Source organism: Pelophylax lessonae (assembly GCF_965119305.1).
Source record: "Pelophylax lessonae genome assembly, chromosome: 5".
Classification (NCBI taxonomy): Eukaryota; Metazoa; Chordata; class Amphibia; order Anura; family Ranidae; genus Pelophylax; species Pelophylax lessonae.
This window is the reverse complement of record NC_138772.1, coordinates 544,141,695-544,158,577: the sequence shown is the minus strand read 5'-3', so window position 1 is coordinate 544,158,577 and position 16,883 is coordinate 544,141,695. Positions and strand designations below refer to the sequence as shown.

At 45.0% G+C, this 16,883-nt stretch overlaps 1 protein-coding gene across 1 annotated transcript in view; it reads left to right on the top strand.

Moving 5' to 3' along the window:
• Positions 1-16,883, top strand: part of LOC309555398 (microtubule-actin cross-linking factor 1, isoforms 6/7-like) — a 191,160-nt gene that overhangs the window by 73,964 nt on the left and 100,313 nt on the right. The window contains exons 8-15 of the mRNA XM_082257413.1: positions 2,985-3,226; positions 3,302-3,421; positions 3,518-3,625; positions 5,301-5,519; positions 7,425-7,628; positions 7,803-8,028; positions 12,946-13,172; positions 14,954-15,076. Of these exons, the coding sequence (XP_082113539.1) occupies positions 2,985-3,226; positions 3,302-3,421; positions 3,518-3,625; positions 5,301-5,519; positions 7,425-7,628; positions 7,803-8,028; positions 12,946-13,172; positions 14,954-15,076 (1,469 nt within the window). The remainder of the gene's footprint in view (positions 1-2,984; positions 3,227-3,301; positions 3,422-3,517; positions 3,626-5,300; positions 5,520-7,424; positions 7,629-7,802; positions 8,029-12,945; positions 13,173-14,953; positions 15,077-16,883) is intronic.

Sequence of the window (16,883 nt, the reverse complement as noted above, 5' to 3'; positions counted from 1 at the left end):
AGAGGGACAATGATTGGAGCAGGCGATGTCCAAGGGAATTCCAGTGATACTGGACAACAGAACCAGAATAAGGTTCTACATGGAAAGCGGTGATGTCCCAATGAAGAGAAAAAAAGGTTACTGAAAGATAGACAAAATGGCAAAAAAGTAGCAACATTCAGAAAAAAAAAAAAAAAATGACAACTTTGTGGAAGATTCTTTCTTCAGGTTTTGTCCGGTTTAGCAAATTTGAATTAAATAATAATAATTAACCACTTGATGTCCGGAAAGTTTTACCCCCTCCTTGACCAGGTTATTTTTTGTTATTCAGCACTGCGCTAATTTAAAAGGTAATTGCTCGGTCATGCAACTCTTTACCCATATTAAATTTATATAATTTTTTTTTACACAAAAGGTTTTCTTTTGGTGGTATTTGATCACCACTGGGTTTTATTTTTTTATTATATAAACAAAAAAAAAATGAAAATTTTAAAAATATTTTTCTACTTTCTGTTATGAAACATATCCAATAAAATCAAATTTCTTCATAAATGTAGGCCAAAATGTATGCTGCTACATGTCTTTGGTAAAAATAAAAGAAACCCCAGTAAGTGTAAATAACCACTTAAGTACCAGGCCTTTTTCTGACACTTGTTGCTTACAAGGTAAAATCAGTATTTTTGCTGGAATAAAATGGAGATCATTGCAATACTTTATGTCACAGGATATTTGCACAGCAGTCTTACATACACAATTTTTTTTGAAAAAAAAAAAAACACCTTTTTGAATTAAAAAATAAGAAAACAGTAAAGTTAGCCCAATTTTTTTCTGTAATGTGAAAGATAATGTTACGCTGAGTAAATTGATACCTAACATGTCGTGCTTCAAAATTGCGCACGCTCGTGGAATGGCGACAAACTTTGGGACTTGAAAATCTCCATAGGCGAGGCTTTAAAAATTTCTACAGGTTACCAATTTAGAGTTAGAGAGAAGGTCTAGGGCTAGAATTATTGCTCTCGCTTTAACGATTGTGGCAATACCTCACATGTGTGACTTGAACACCATTTACAAATGTGGGTGTGACTTGCGTACGAGTTCGCTTTTGCGCACAAGCTCAGAGGGACGGGGAGCTTTACATTTTTATTTTTTCTTATTTATTTGACTTTTTATTTTTATTTTTACACTGTCCCTTGAAAAAAATATTTTGATCATATTTATTCCTATTACAAGGAATGTAAACATCCCTTGTAATAGAAATAAGCAGAACACATGGTGTGGCAGGTAATCTGGCACTAACAGACACTACCAGGGAGGGTCATTTACTGACACTGACATCACTAGTAACCAGTGGCGGCTGGTGCTCAAAAATTTTGGGGGGGGCGCAAACAGAAAAATGAGTGACCAGCGTGCCCCCTTCAAAGCAGAGTGACCACAGTGTGCCCCCCATCAATGCAGAGTGCCACAGCATGCCCCCCATCAATGCAGAGTGCCACAGCGTGCCCCCCTTCAATGCAAAGTGCCACAGCCTGCCCCCCATCAATGCAGAGTGCCACAGCGTGCCCCCCATCAATGCAGAGTGACCACAGCGTGCACCCCCATCAATGCAGAGTGCCACAGCGTGCCCCCCATCAATGCAGAGTGCCACAGCATGCCCCCAATCAATGCAGAGTGCCCCCATCAATGCAGAGTGCCACAGCTTGCCCCCCATAAATGCAGAGTGCCACAGCGTGCCCCCAATTAATGCAGAGTGCTACAGCGTGCCCCCAATCAATGCAGAGTGCCACAGCGTGCCCCCCATCAATGCAGGGTGCCACAGCATGCCCCCCATCAATGCAGAGTGCCACAGCATGCCCCCTTCAATGCAAAGTGCCACAGCCTGCCCCCCCATCAATGCAGAGTGCCACAGTGTGCCCCCCATCAATGCAGAGTGACCACAGCGTGCACCCCCATCAATGCAGAGTGCCACAGCATGCCCCCCATCAATGCAGAGTGCCACAGCGTGCCCCCAATCAATGCAGAGTGCCACAGCGTGCCCCCATCAATGCAGAGTGCCACAGCGTGCCCCCCATAAATGCAGAGTGACACAGCGTGCCCCCAATTAATGCAGAGTGCCACAGCGTGCCCCCAATCAATGCAGAGTGCCACAGCGTGGCCCCAGCAATGCAGAGTGCCACAGCGTGCAGAGATAGACCAGTTCACTTACCTGATCCAGCGGCGGCTTCTGCTCAGTCTCCCCGCGTCTCCCGTCCTTGTCCTCCTTCTCCTCGGCCAATGGCAAAGTTTTGCCTTTCGGCCAATCAGGAACGGAGGAGGATCTGTGTGACAATAGCGAATGTTCATTCGCTATTGTCACACAATGGGTGGGCCCGGGGCGCACTGCTCTGCGCCCTGGGTCCACCCTTTACTGAAGCCTATTAGAGCCTCTGGCTCTAATCACATGCTTCAGAAAAAAAACCCCCCATTAAACTCCATATGTCCAGCACCCCGCATGCAGATTAGGGGGCCGGACGCATGGATGGGGGGGCGGCACCCCTGCGCCCCCAACACACCGGCCGCCACTGCTAGTAACACTAATACAGTGATCAATGATAATACTGTACACTGACACTAATGACACTGGCTGGGAAGGGGTTAACATCTAGGGGCAATCAAGGGGTTACCTGTGTGCCCAACAACAGATCTGCCGTTGGGTGGAAGTGACGTTTGACGTTGCTCCAGTCCTCCAAGGGCGTAGAGTATGTAAGTGGGGTGGGGGGGGGATTGGGGGCCATCTTGCTCTCACTTGACTTCCTTCCCATCAGGCAAAAGGATTGGATCATTTTCGCCACTACCGATGGCTCCGGCAAGCAAGGAAAATGACCGGGAAGCTGCTCTGTGTTAGAGGGGTGCAATCTGCAATTTAGGAGTGTGCAGGTTGCTGTTGTTTGCACAGTGTGTGATATCATTGAGTGGTGGGATCTCATATCTTCCATGTAAGATATCCATAAGATATTTCCATCTTTTAGGAGAAGAATCTCAGCTTTGCCAAGAAAAGATGGACGCTCTGCGGGTCCGGTATATTATCGTAGCTCAGAGCGCTGGTGATATGCTTCAGAGAACGGAACAAACGCTACAAGCCACAGAACACCTGGACCCCTCCCAGGAGGACATTTCCTTGTGGCTGGGCCGTATGGAGAAGGTGGCGTCTTCTGTGACTGGGGAAGGTGATGGGGAACGCAGCACGCTGAGCCCCAGCGACAGGGAAAAGGTGGGTGACTATTAACCAGTATGTGGAATCACCTTCCGGGTACGACTGTCCTGACTTTGTCCATCTTGGTTTTAGCTGGATCAGGTTGTTCTGACTCAGTTGTCTCATCTTCGAGATGCTGAGAGACGTCTGGAGGAGCTGAGCCGAGTCACGCTGGATGTGGAGACCCTACAGGCACAGATGAGGGATCATAAGGTGAGGAGGGTGGGCAGGCCTGGGATGAGTTTTTACAGATTATCTTCTATGTACACACTTAAACTAAAGCTCTGGCTTTTCCTCTCCCTTTTACAGCTGCTGGCGGTGGACGTTCTACAACACTGTGGCATTACCGAAAGGCTGCTGGGTATCGCTGACATTCTTCTGACCCTGTGCCCAAGGGCCACCCAGGAGCGGCTGCAGGTGAGGGTGTAAATACTCAAAAACCTCCATTCTTCATGCCTTCATTTCATCTGGTCTTCTCCGCTAAGATGAAGGTGTTGTTTGGAAGGACAATGTCTAAGGCCAACTCCTATCCCCATCTTTTCTCTCTCTTGTGGCATAGACTGGCACAGCAATGTTCTAAAGCAGTGGTCTCCAAAGTGCGGCCTGGGGGCCGGGTGTGGCCCTTTGCTTGCCTTTATCAGTCCCTGGGACACTATTCCTCCCACTGACACAAGGCACTGTTCCTTCTACACCAACAATGGGGCATAATTTCTGTCACTGATACCAACAGGGGAATATTCCTACCACTCTACTCAACAATGGGGCACTATTCTTCCCACTGACACTCATAATTGGACACTATTCCTCCCAGTGACACCAACTGCAGGGCCCTGTTCCTCCCACCAACACCGATGGGAGCTGGTTTAGGTATTTTTAGTATTTGACTCAAATTCTACTTTAACCTTCCTAGCGGTATTCCCGAGTGTGGCTCGGGGTTAAATTTCAGTGCCAAAAGCGGTAACCCCGAGCCACACTCAGGGTACCGCTAGGAAGATCCTGAAAGCGGGGTTACTTACCTTGTCACGGGGATCCAGCGATGTATCCCGGCGGTGTCTGGTGGCGGATCTTCCTCCCGATCCTCTGTGTGCCCCGGCTTCCATCTCCTGCGACGTGACGTTCGCAGGGGGGTGGAACTGGCGGCAAATTCAAATGTAAAACACACCAAACACACTGAAATAAATCACATTAGTTTGCCCCCCCAGTGCCCTTTCCTGCAGTTTTACTGTACTTTTTATGTATATATATATATATATATATATATATATATATATATATATGTATACATACATACATACTTTAACTTATTTATAGTTTTTTATTATATTATAATTTATGATTTTGTGTTTCAAACTTTATCATACCCGAGATGTTATAAAGAAGAACGCACAGTAAAAAAAAACATATGTAAATAGTAGTTGGTTTGGGCTGCTCATTCTTAAGAATTTCATGCAAAATAATGGTACCGATTTCAGCACCTAAAATCCGAAAGAATCATACCGCCAGGGAGGTTAAAGGATTTGTCAAAAACTGCCTCTGTCTTTATTTACACTTTACATTTTTTTTGTGAATAAGTAGAGGTACTATGTACCCTATACTCATTTACATATTGAAGGGGGCAGCATCTAGGGGGGCCCTTGTTATTAAAAGAGGCTTCCAGATTCCGACCCCCCCACAGGCAGACCCCCTAAAGCACTGGGCCAGGGTTGTTGGGAAGAGACCTTTGTCCTCATCAACATGGGGACAGAGTGCTGTGCCAGGGGGTTCCCCTCTTAGCAAGGTACCTATCCCCTTCCCAACTATGTTGAGGGCATGTGGCCAGTTACGGGTCAAGCGGGGGTCTAGGATAAGGGTCTGGTATAGATGAATAAAATTTCCAGCTGCTTTGTTTGTAAAAAAGGGGCCTTGTATTTTTATGAATGAATACAAGGTTTCCTCTGATTGGTTGAGGAAGAAATCATTACATCATCTGCCAACTCTCTCGACACCTCAAATCAAAGTGTTGTTCACAAGAGGATGTTTTCTGGAATGTGTGCTTTATTTGGATGAGAATAACACTTAATAAACCTAGTCTTATTTGTTTCCCCCCCTGCAGGTGTCTCTGGAGTCCTTGAAGGAGAAGTGTCCCCAGATAGCTGCCCAGGTGACCTCCTCGCCCGCTGCCCTGGAGCACACCCTCGCCATGCTCGCCCAGTTTTCAGAAGCTGAGGAGGAGCTGCTTCCCTGGATAGAAGAGACAGAGTCCGACCTTCCTCAAAGATCTTCAAACTCAGGCCTCTCTGGAGATTTCAGGGAGCAGCAAGAGAGACTGCAGGTGAGTGGGAGACCCCTGATGTATGGGAGGGATATGGGATGGGGAACATGGATGCAATATACGTTCTACAACTTGCCCCTTCCTGAGAGGATAACCTGTACAATATACAACCTGCCCCATTCAAAGAGGATAAGCTGTACGTTATACAATCTCCCCCCTTAATATAAGGAGAACCCATACAGTCTGCAATCTCCCCCTTTCCTGGAAGGACAACACATGCAATATACAATCTGTCACTTCCATGGAAGCATAACTTACCACAATCTGCCCCTAAAGGGCATTTAATGCCACAACTTTTTTTTTCTTTTTATGGTGTTTGCTGTCTGTGTCTCTGCCCTCTACGTGTTCTAGTAACCACTGTCAACTAGAGATGCTGGTTTATAGACCAGATACATCCTAAATATAGAACCATTTATCCAACTGTCCATCCATGGCCTCTCTTTATAGACAAATACATCCTAAATATAGAACCAGTTATCCAACTGTCTATCCAGAGCCTCTGGTTTATAGACCAGATACATCCTAAATATAGAGCCATTTATTTAACGGTCCATCCAGAGCCTCTGGTTTTTAGACTGGATACATCCTAAATATAGAACCATTTATCCAACTGTCCATCCAGGGCCTCTTGTTTATTGACCAGGTACATCCTAAATATATAACCATTAATCCAACTGTCCATCCAGAGCCTCTGGTATATAGACAAGATACATCTTAAATATAGAGCAATTTTTTCAACTATCTATCCAGAGCATCTGGTTTATAGACCAGATACATCCAAAATATAGAACCATTTATCCAACTGTCAATGCAGAGCCTCCAGTTTGAAGACCAGATACATCCTAAATATAGAGATGTTTATCCAACTGTCCATCCAAAGCTTTTGGTTTACAGACCAGATACATCCTAAAATATAGAGCAATTTTTCCAACTGCACATCCAGAGCCTCTGGTTTATAGACCAGATACATCCTAAATATAGAACCATTTATCCAACTGTCAATTCAGAGCCTCCAGTTTGAAGACCAGATACATCCTAAATATAAAGCCATTTATCCAACTGTCCATCTAGAGCCTCTGGTTTATAGACCAGATACATTCTAAATAAAGAGCCATTTATCTAACTGTCCATCCAGAGCCTCTGATTTATAGACCGGATACATCCTAAATATAGAACCATTTATCCAATTGTCCATCTGGAGCTTCTGGTTTTTAGACCAGATACATCCGAAATATAGAACTGTTTTACCAGAGCCACTTGTTTATAGACCAGATACTGTACATGACTAAATATACAGCCATTTATCCAGCTGTCCATCTAGAGCCTCAGGTTAATAGACCAGATACATCCTGAATATAGAGCCATTTGTCCAGCTGTCTGTCCAGAACCTCTGATTTATAGACCAGATACATCCTAAATATAGAGCCATTTGTCCAGCTGTCTGTCCAGAACCTCTGATTTATAGACCAGATACATCCTGAATATAGAGCCATTTGTCCAGCGGTCTGTCCAGAACCTCTGATTTATAGACCAGATACATCCTAAATATAGAGCCATTTATCCGGCTGTCCATCTAGAGCCTCTGGTTTAAAGACCAGATGCATGGTAATTATAGAACCATGTATCTACTTGTCCACGCAGAGCCTCTGGTTTATAGACCAGATACATCCTAAATATAAACCATTTAGCCAACTGTCCATCCAGAGCCTTTGATTTATAGACTGGATATATCCTAAATATAGAACCATTTATTCAACTGTCCATCCAGAGCCTATGGTTTATAGACCGGATACATCCTAAATATAGACCCATTCGTCCAACTATCTGTCCAGAGCCTTTGGTTTATAGACTAGATACTTCCTAAATATAGAGCTATTTACTTCTCTTTGTTGGTCATTGTTCCAGGCTCTACGGGAGGTGGTTGCTGAACATAAGCCACTTGTCACCAAACTACACCGAGTCGCCTGTAAGCTGTCTGAGTTGTGTGTGGAGGAGAGTTCTATATTCCAGCAGCGATTTGAGAGTGCAGAGAAGCGGTATTGTGCCATTCGGGAGGCCGTACGCCAAGCAGCTGCCGTCCTTGAGGATACCGTTCCCCGATACAGCCAGGTTAGTTGTATGTGCAGTTTTCTTAATTTTCTGTAATAATCTACCAACAAAAAAATCGAATTCTTTCTATAAGTGTCTGGTTTGTCTAACTTGGGTCTTATCCATCGTATGTGTGGTTATCATGTTCCCCATAGTCATAGAGTAACCAACCAAGTTTTGTACCCTTCCCTACAGATCAGCGAGAGGATAGATATGATGTCTGAGAGCTTAGAGCGGCTCAGGGACCGGATGCAGATCACTACATCTGTACGAGGGGAACCCTCTCGGATTCGGGAACAGCTTCAAGAAAACTCTCAAGTTCAAGCTGAGCTGGAGAAACTGGGAGTCGCTCTGGAGAATATCAGCAAACAGGGCAGTGAACTAGCTTCCAGCCTTCCAGATGATGCTAAAGAGTCACAAGGTATTTGTCTTCTAGACATGTGGTTTCTCAACCACCAGTCCTTAGTCTCACTTCTTCTGGGCCTCCAGCAAGCTGCAGATCCCCTAATGTCCCACAGAGCTTTCCAGTTCCCATAGTGCTTTTCAAACTACCATTCTGGCCCACAGTACCCCCAGAACCCCTGAGAGCCCCCAGTGCCCAAAACATACCTCCCAACATTTGAACTTCGGAATGAGGGATACTGGAAGAGGGACAAAACCTGCAATGCAGTAATATATGGACGTGCCCAATCGCTTAGCAGTGGGAGGGGCTTAAGGCACGTGGGTAAACAAAACCCAGGCTTCTTTGTACCCATAAAATTTCCTTTGATTGCTTTGTCTAAGCCTACCTTAAAGAAGGACCTCATTAATATAGTCAGAGACTGCATAGCAACCAGGAACTGTTGAGACAATGAAGACTTTGGTGAGAAGTATATAATGTACGGTATTGTGTATACAGTGTAGCAGTATGTAATGTACAGAATGCAGGGGGCAGGAGTATGTAATGTACAGAATTCAGGGGATGGCTCCATCCATTCCCTCCAATCCCATCCTGGCTCCATCCACCACCCAGATCCCATTCCGCCTCCATCCACCACCCCAATCCAATCCCGGCTCCATCCATCCCCCGATACCATCCCAACTCTATTTGTTCCCCGATCTTGTCCTAGCTCCATCCGTCCCCCAATCCCATCCCGCCTCCATCCATCCCACGATCCTATTCTGGCTCCATTCATTCCCCATTCCTATCCCGGCTCCATCCTTCCTCCACTAAACCCATCCCGGCTCCATCATTCCCCCAATCCCATCCTGGCTCCATCCTCCCCTCTGATCCCGTACCAGCTCCATCCATCCCCCACACGCATACCAGCTCCATCCCTGCTCCATCCTTCCCCCTAATCCCATATCAGCACCATCCATCCACCACACTCATCCCAGCTCTATCCATCCCAAGCACCCATCCCAGCTCTATCCATCCCAAACACCCATCCCAGCTCCATCTATCCCCTACACTCATCCCAGCTCTATCCATCCCAAACACGCATCCCAGCTCCATCCAACCCCAAAACCCATCCCAGCTTCATCCACCCCCCACACCCATCCCAGCTTCATCCATCCCAACCTCCCATCCCAGTTCGATCCATCCCAAACACCCATTCCTGCTCCATCCCTCTCCCACACCCATCCCAGCTCCATCCATCCCAAACACCCATTCCAGCTCCATCCATCCCCCACACCCATCCCATCTCCATCCATCCCACACCCATCCCAGCTGCATCCATCCCCCACACCATCCCAGCTCCATCCACCCGAAATACCCACCCCAGCTCACTCCATCCCAAACACCCAACCCAGCTGCATCCACCCCCCCCCCCCCATTCCTCTTCCCCATGCTTCCCTCCTCTGCAAGATAGTGCAGTAGTAAAAATCACAGACCTCAGATGAGCCACATTGTGGCAGAGTGGTGTGCTACTCCCCACCTCCTCCTCTGTGTACAGGAAAACCAAGCCGCCCTGCACCGCTGCGGGCATTCCAGGACTCAGCCCTTATTCAACGGGACTCCAGGACACGGACCATTTTTCGACGGTTGGGAGGTATGGCCCAAAGTACTCCCCAAAATCTCGCATTGCCACCCAGCACCTTGCAGTGCCCACTAGTTGTTGCAGAGCCCCCAAGAAGTACCCCCATAGTGTCCCAACCTCAGCTATAGAAGGGCCATATAGTCTCCCACAGTGCCGCTGCAAAGCCCTCAGCCTCCTGGAAAGACTTCATCCCACATAATTGTCCATAGCTCCCTCCAGGAACCTCATCCCCTACAGGGTCACCAAATCTGCTGCATCCTCCTATAACTCCTTCCAAAACCCCCATTCCCCCACAGTGACACCCAACCCCATCCATGGGACATAACCAAATGCTCCTCTGCCTTGATAATATTGCTCTATCTGCTCCTGGCCTCCATGTGTTCCAGTATATTGTTTTTATTTTTTTATGTGCTGCTTGACCATCAGAGAAAAGTTCTTAAGAGCATAACATTTCAACACCAACAAACTGTATGATTCTTCTGTGGCACTTACAATACAATAATTAATTGACGCTAACCCTATCTGTAACCTCTAACCTCTCACCCTACTTTTACCACTATTCCTAATTTTGAACCTTAAATGTAACTTATAATTGGACAAGTTAACACCTTGGTGGCATTTTTTTGGCACATACAGTATATAAAACAAAAAAATATATAAATGTCCATTTTTTTATTACAACAGTTAAAATGTTTTTTTACTGTTGTAATAGTAAAAGATTGTACTTTAAAATGTTTGTTGGTGTTACATAATTACATGAAAAGTCCCACATTATCCAAAAAATCCTATGTTGGGTCAACTTTTAACTGCAATTGTTTCCTAGTTTCTAATACCCAAATGTTCTACTATGGGGTGGGGATCCATCAAAATCATATTAGTGCCAGTTAAAAAAAAAAAAAACATTTCCAAATGAAACGTTTGCAGCTGAAGGTTTTAAGGATCATCCAAATGTATGGCCAGCATAACCCTCAGCTCAACACCTAACTAAACTCCTAACCACTAGACGTGTGCAATTTGTTTCGTTATTTCGTCGAAATTTGGACAAAATGTTTGTTATTGGGAGATTCGGATGTATCAAAATCTTCTAATCACAATAGTAATGAATTTCAAGGAATCCAAAATATATTATAACAAAACGACGAATTAATTCCTAATAATTTGTTTAATTCTGATGACATGATGCGATAGTTTGAGCCTTTTGCTAAAGTTTGAAGCATCTAAAACAATGTAACCACATAACGATTGATTCAAATTTATTCAGGTCCATTTTGTTTTTATGCTACATTAACATTTTTCATTATTATAAAAAATGCATTACATTTGAAATGGAAACATATTGCAATAAATATAGTAAGGTATAAAAGTGAAATGATTTGTACTTATTCTATTTGGGTTGTATGGAGGGGGATCCATCAGAATCTTCAAATCATAACATAACGGAAAAAATCCGAAAAAATAATTTTGTTCCATTTGTTATGTTATGATTTGGAGATTCTGATGGATCCACCTCCATCCAATCCAAACAGAGTGCAAAAACAAATGTACACAATAAATCGAATAGATGGCCAATCTTCTGAAATAGCTTCTGAAATACGAATCAATTCGGAACAACAAATATACAAAACGAATTCCGACAATGAATCCTTCGAACATAATGGATATGATGAAACTAAATGATTAGCTTAACGAATTAATCCGTACTAAACAATCGTGCACATCTCTGCTAACCACTCTTAACCTCTGAACTAATTCTCTAATCCTAAACATAACACCTATCTCTCACCATAATCCTAAACACAAACCAATACCTCAATAACCCAATGGTAGTCATATACCTAATATCATATGTTCCCCATATCATATTTAACCTCTTTACGACCACGCTATAGTCAAAAGACTATGAACATCCTCCTGTAATCATGCCCCTCCCCCGTGCCCACTGCAAATCAGTGCTGCCAATGAGTGCCTATCAGTGCCTCCTATCAGTGCCCATAAGCAGGGCCGCTGATAGGGGGGGACCACCAGCCCTCTTGTAGGGGGCCCAAGCACACAGGGGGCCCACACAGAGAGGGGGATTAGTGATGGACAACAAATAAAGAAATCTTCCTCCAGCACCTGAATCTGATCTGTCCCTCTCCCTGCTATCAGCTTTTATCTGCTGAGAAAGAGACAGTCGTCCCTCACTAATCCCCCTCCCTTGTGTGGGCCCCCCTCTCCCAGCACTTATCTCTGCTCAGGAGTTTATTTGTAACTTTGTTTCTCTCTCTCTGTCTCTCTGATCACTGAGCTCCAACTGCCCAGCCTGTATATTTTTCTCATCTCATCTTCTTTTTTATTTAACATCGTTTTTTTTTTTTAGATTTAGCAGTAATTATGTGAGTTATGTTATATTTGTGTCTGATAATAGTAATTTAGTTGTAATTTTAGCTAAATATATCTTTAATATTTTCTTGGGGGGGGGCCTGCCAGATAGTCTGTACGGGGCCCCACGATTTCTAACAGCAGCCTTGCCCATAAGTGCCACCTATCAGTGCCCGTCAGTGAAGACTATCAATGCTTGTTAATGCCACTTATCAGTGCTGTCTATTAGTGCCCATCAGTGCCACATATTGCAGCCTCATCAGTGCCCATCAGTGCCCCCTCATCACTGCCCATCAGTGTCACCTCATTAATGCCCATCAGTTAAGCCTATAAGTGCCCATCAGTGCAGCCTATCAGTGTCTATCAGGGCCTCATCAGCGCACATCAGTGAAGGAGAAAATGTACTAAGAAACTAAGAAAAACTTTTTTTTTTTTTTAACTTTATGGTGTTTTTTTATTTGTTTAGCAAAAAATAGGGTTCAGGAGGGCAGGATTTTCAATATGAAGCCAAAATCAAGAACATGGGGATATGATCTCAAATATAAAGGAGGAAAGTTCAACGCTAACTTCAGTATATTTTACAGAAAGAGTAGTTGATGCTTGGAATAGACTTCCAGTGGAGGTAGTGAGTCAGTCAACAATAAGTGAATTTTACCATGCTTAGGACTTATATATAGAGCTATACTAAGACAAAGTAAAAAAAAATTCCCAAAAAAATGAAAAAAGGTCAAACTCAATTGGCCACTTTTTCCACCCTCATTCCTCTATGCTTCTATGTTATTACACCAAGAAACTGGTGCTGAATAAATGTACAGACATGTTTTTGTGGACTTCAAGTAAAAGCTCCTCAGATGAGCACTTCTGTTCCTCCGCTATTATATTCACCTTCTATTTCCCCTTCTCCTTACCTTCATCCCCTTTGGTGACTCTTCTAACATACTTGTCCTTATATGCAGGCCTCCAGCAGCGGACAGAAGTGTTATTGGCGGACTGGAAGCAGCTTTGTGGGCGAGCAGAGGAGCGCGATGGTTGGCTGTCTGGGCTTCTCATGTTAGCAGAAAGGTTCTGGGTCAGCCTCTCCGATCTGGCAGTCAATCTTGGAGACACCCAGCAGATGGTCCTGGACACGGAACAACCCAGCCCTGACCCGGACTCTATCAGAACCCGGCTGGATGCTATGCAGGTAAAGAAGAAGCTTGTGGAAACCCTTTGACTTCCTCTTCAGGAAAATTGTAAAGGGCAATGTCAGGAAATATATCTAAGGATCAAGTAAAAAGGAAAAACCTTTATAAATATAGAAATCACAAAGTGAAAAAGAGGAAGAAAAAGGGAAAAAAAAAAAAAAGAAAGAAAAGCAAGAAATGTTGCCGTTTAGGAAGTCCAAGATTTTTATATTTTTTCCAATACAGAGAGTAAGTTTTCACAGAAGTTATGGGTAGCCTCTTATCAGATGACTTTGAATTGGGCAACTTGCTCCACTGTGTTTGGGTGGAGCTGCAGTGGGCGCACAGAGAGGGCGGGGCTGGAACCAGAGAACACAATGGCTATGCTTTCACAGGCTCAGATTCAGAAATCGAGGATACAGGCATCAGAAAGTTTTGGTTTTTAGGGCAGCCAGGTGTTTAGGGGGGGGGGGGGGGGAGATGGAAATAGAACCAACTGGAAAGTAAACCGGACTATCCCAGTTAGGTTAAATCAAACATTTTCTTTTTTGGTCTAGAGTGCTCCTTTATGTTCAAAAGAACCAATGGGGTTCAGTTGTGCTGAAGTTAGGGTGTTCCTGGAAGTACATTGAATTTAGAGCCTCAGCTGGTGTCTCTTCAGTCCATCTAGCTCAGGGGTCTCCAAACTTTCTAAACAAAGGGCCAGTTTACTGTCCTTCAGACTTTAAAGGGGCCAGATTGTGTCCAGTGGGAGTAATAGTGCCTCATCACTGATGTCAGTGGGAGGAATAGTTCCCCATCCTTGGTGTCAGTGGGAGGAATAGTGCCCCATCATTGGTGTCAGTGGGAGGAATAGTGCCCCGTCCTTGGTGTCAGTGGGAGGAATAGTGCCCCATCATTCCTGTCAGTGGGAGGAATAGTGCCCCATCATTGGTGTCAGTGAGAAGAATAAAGCCTCATCGTTGGTGTCAGTGGGAGGAATAGTGTCTCATCCTTGGTATCCGTGGGTGGAATAGTGCCCTATCATTGGTGTCAGTGGGAGGAATGGTGTCCCATCATTGGTGTCAGTGGGAGGAATAGTGCCCCATCATTGGTGTCAGTGGAAGGAGTGGTGCCCCATCATTGGTATCAGAGGGAGGAATAGTGCCCCATTATTGGTGTCAGTGGGAGGAATGGTGTCCCATCGTTGGTGTCAGCGGAAGAAATAATGCACCATCGTTAATTTTGTTGGTGTAAGTGAGAAGAATAAAGCCTCATTGCTGGTGTCAGTGGGAGGAATAGTGTTTCATCCTTGGTATCCGTGGGTGGAATAATGCCCCACCACTGGTTTTAGTGGGAAGAATAGTGCCCCATCATTGATGTCAGTGGGAGGAATAGTGCCCTATCATTGGTGTCAGTGGGAGGAATAGTGCCCCATCATTGGTGTCAATGAGAGGAATAGTACCCCATCATTGGTGTCAGTGGGAGGAATAGAGTCCCATCGTTGGTGTCAGCGGAAGAAATAATGCCCCATCGTTAATGTTGTTGGTGTAAGTGGCAGGAATAAGGCCTCAAGGGCTGGACAAAGTAAAGCAAAAAGCCGCATCCAGCCCCCGGGCCACGGTTTAGAGATGACTGATCTAGTGGATCCCAGCAGTTTAGAAATTGTGCAGCAGCTGAGGGCAGACAGTCATACAAAACATGTAGACAGTTTTGCACCTTTGTATTGAAATACTTCAAATGCTGATTTTACCTGGCCTGTGCACAATAAACTCACACAATGTACATATAAAATAATAGTTGTCTCCCCCTCTGCCATCAGGCTCTCCGGGAAGACATTGACAACCTGCAGAATGAACTGGATGTGCTAGGCTCCCTTGGGATGGACCTGATGTCTTCTTGTGGAGACATGGACAAGCCAGATGTGACCAAGAGCCTGGATGAGGCAAGTAAATTACTCAATGATAGATGTATAAGTGAAGGAATAACTTACCATCACCCTATAAATTGTGAGCATTGGTCTGTACTATGAGACTTCAGAGGATCTAAACCATGCTGGGCTCTTTCACACGTTCCAGGAGTATTGTCACGCTCAGGGAATTGGGTGTGAATTGCTGTCGGTTATTGGAAATGGGGCTTCTAAATTGCTTACTACAGGGTGCGCTTTCCATGGTTTCAGTGATAGGTGTCTTCTAGGACTGGCTTTCACTGCATCCAAATCCTGCTGAAGACCCAAATATTTTCTTGACCTACAAACAAACCTGTCCATGCAGGGAACCTGACCAAACCCCAGCTGCAATTACCAACCTACACTCTGCTCCCCTATTGCTCTAATCAGCTGACTATAGATCTATAAATGTTTCTGTTGCAGTCTCCGACTCATTGGGTGTCCATGTATTCACCGAAACCAACAGCAATCTCCCAACTGACCTGTAATTCAGGGTATGGGGAGCACTTGACATTTTTACCCTTCTTACACTGGTGTGTGGTGATTGGACCACATGTGACTTATGCTTTTCCTCTCACTGCTGTGTGGTGATTGGTTCAAACATAACTCACCCAAAGGGGCGTCAAGTGACTCATGCCCTTCACTCCCAACAGTGTGGGATGTTTGGGCCACACATGACTTGTGCCACTTCCTCCCACTGGTGCATCTGATTGGGCTCCACTTTAACTATGGCCCTTCCTCTCATTGTTGGGTGGTGATTGGGACACACATGGTTCATGCCTCTTTTTCTCATTGCTTGGTGGTAATTTGGCAACATTTAATTTATGCACCTCTTCCCACTGTTGCGTGATGATTGGGCAAAACATGACTCAGCCTCCTTCCTATCATTGGTGGGTGCTGATTGGGCTAAATGTGACTCATGCCCCATCCTCCTACTGGTGCGTGATAATTAGGTAAAATGTGACTCATGCCCCTTCTTCCCATTGGTGCTTGGTGATTGGGCCACAGGTTACTCACGCCCATTCCTCCCATGGGTGTGTGGTAATTGGGCCACATGTGACTCATGCCCCTTCCTTCTAACAGTGCATCAGATTGGGAAATACTTGACTCGCGCCTCTTCCTCCCATTGTTGGGTGGTGATTGGGCCACACATGATTCAGTTCTTTTCTTCTCGTTGGTGGGTGATGATTTGGCCACCTATGACTCATGCTGCTTCTTCCCATGGGTGCATGGTGATTGGGCCACAGGTGACTCAAGCTCTTTCCCCCCACTGGTGCATGGTGTTTGGACCATAAATAAATCACACCCATTCTGTCCATGACTGTGTGGTAATTTGGCCATATGTGACTTAAGCCTTTCTGCCACTGGTGTTTGGTGATTGAGCCACACATGATTCATGCCCTTTACTCTCAACAGTGTGTGATGTTTGGGCCACATGTGACAGAACAGCTGACGGGTTTTGGCTGTTGCTGAAACGCGTCAGTGTTCTGTTTGTCACTCTTTGTAACCAGCCATTAAAATCGTTATTTGCATTACAGATTTGCCGGCTCATTTCATTTATTTGCCCTTCCTTTCATTGTTGGGTGGTGATTGGGGCACACATGATTCACACCTTTTCCTCCAATTGCTTGCTGGTAATTGGGCCATATTTAACTTTTGCCCTTCTTCAGTTGGGTCACACATGATTTAGGCTCCTTCCTACAATTAGTGTACTGTTTGGGCCACATGTGACTTGTGCCCATTCCTTCCACTGGTGTATAATGATTGGGCAAAATGTAACTCATGCCCCATCCTCCCACTGCCA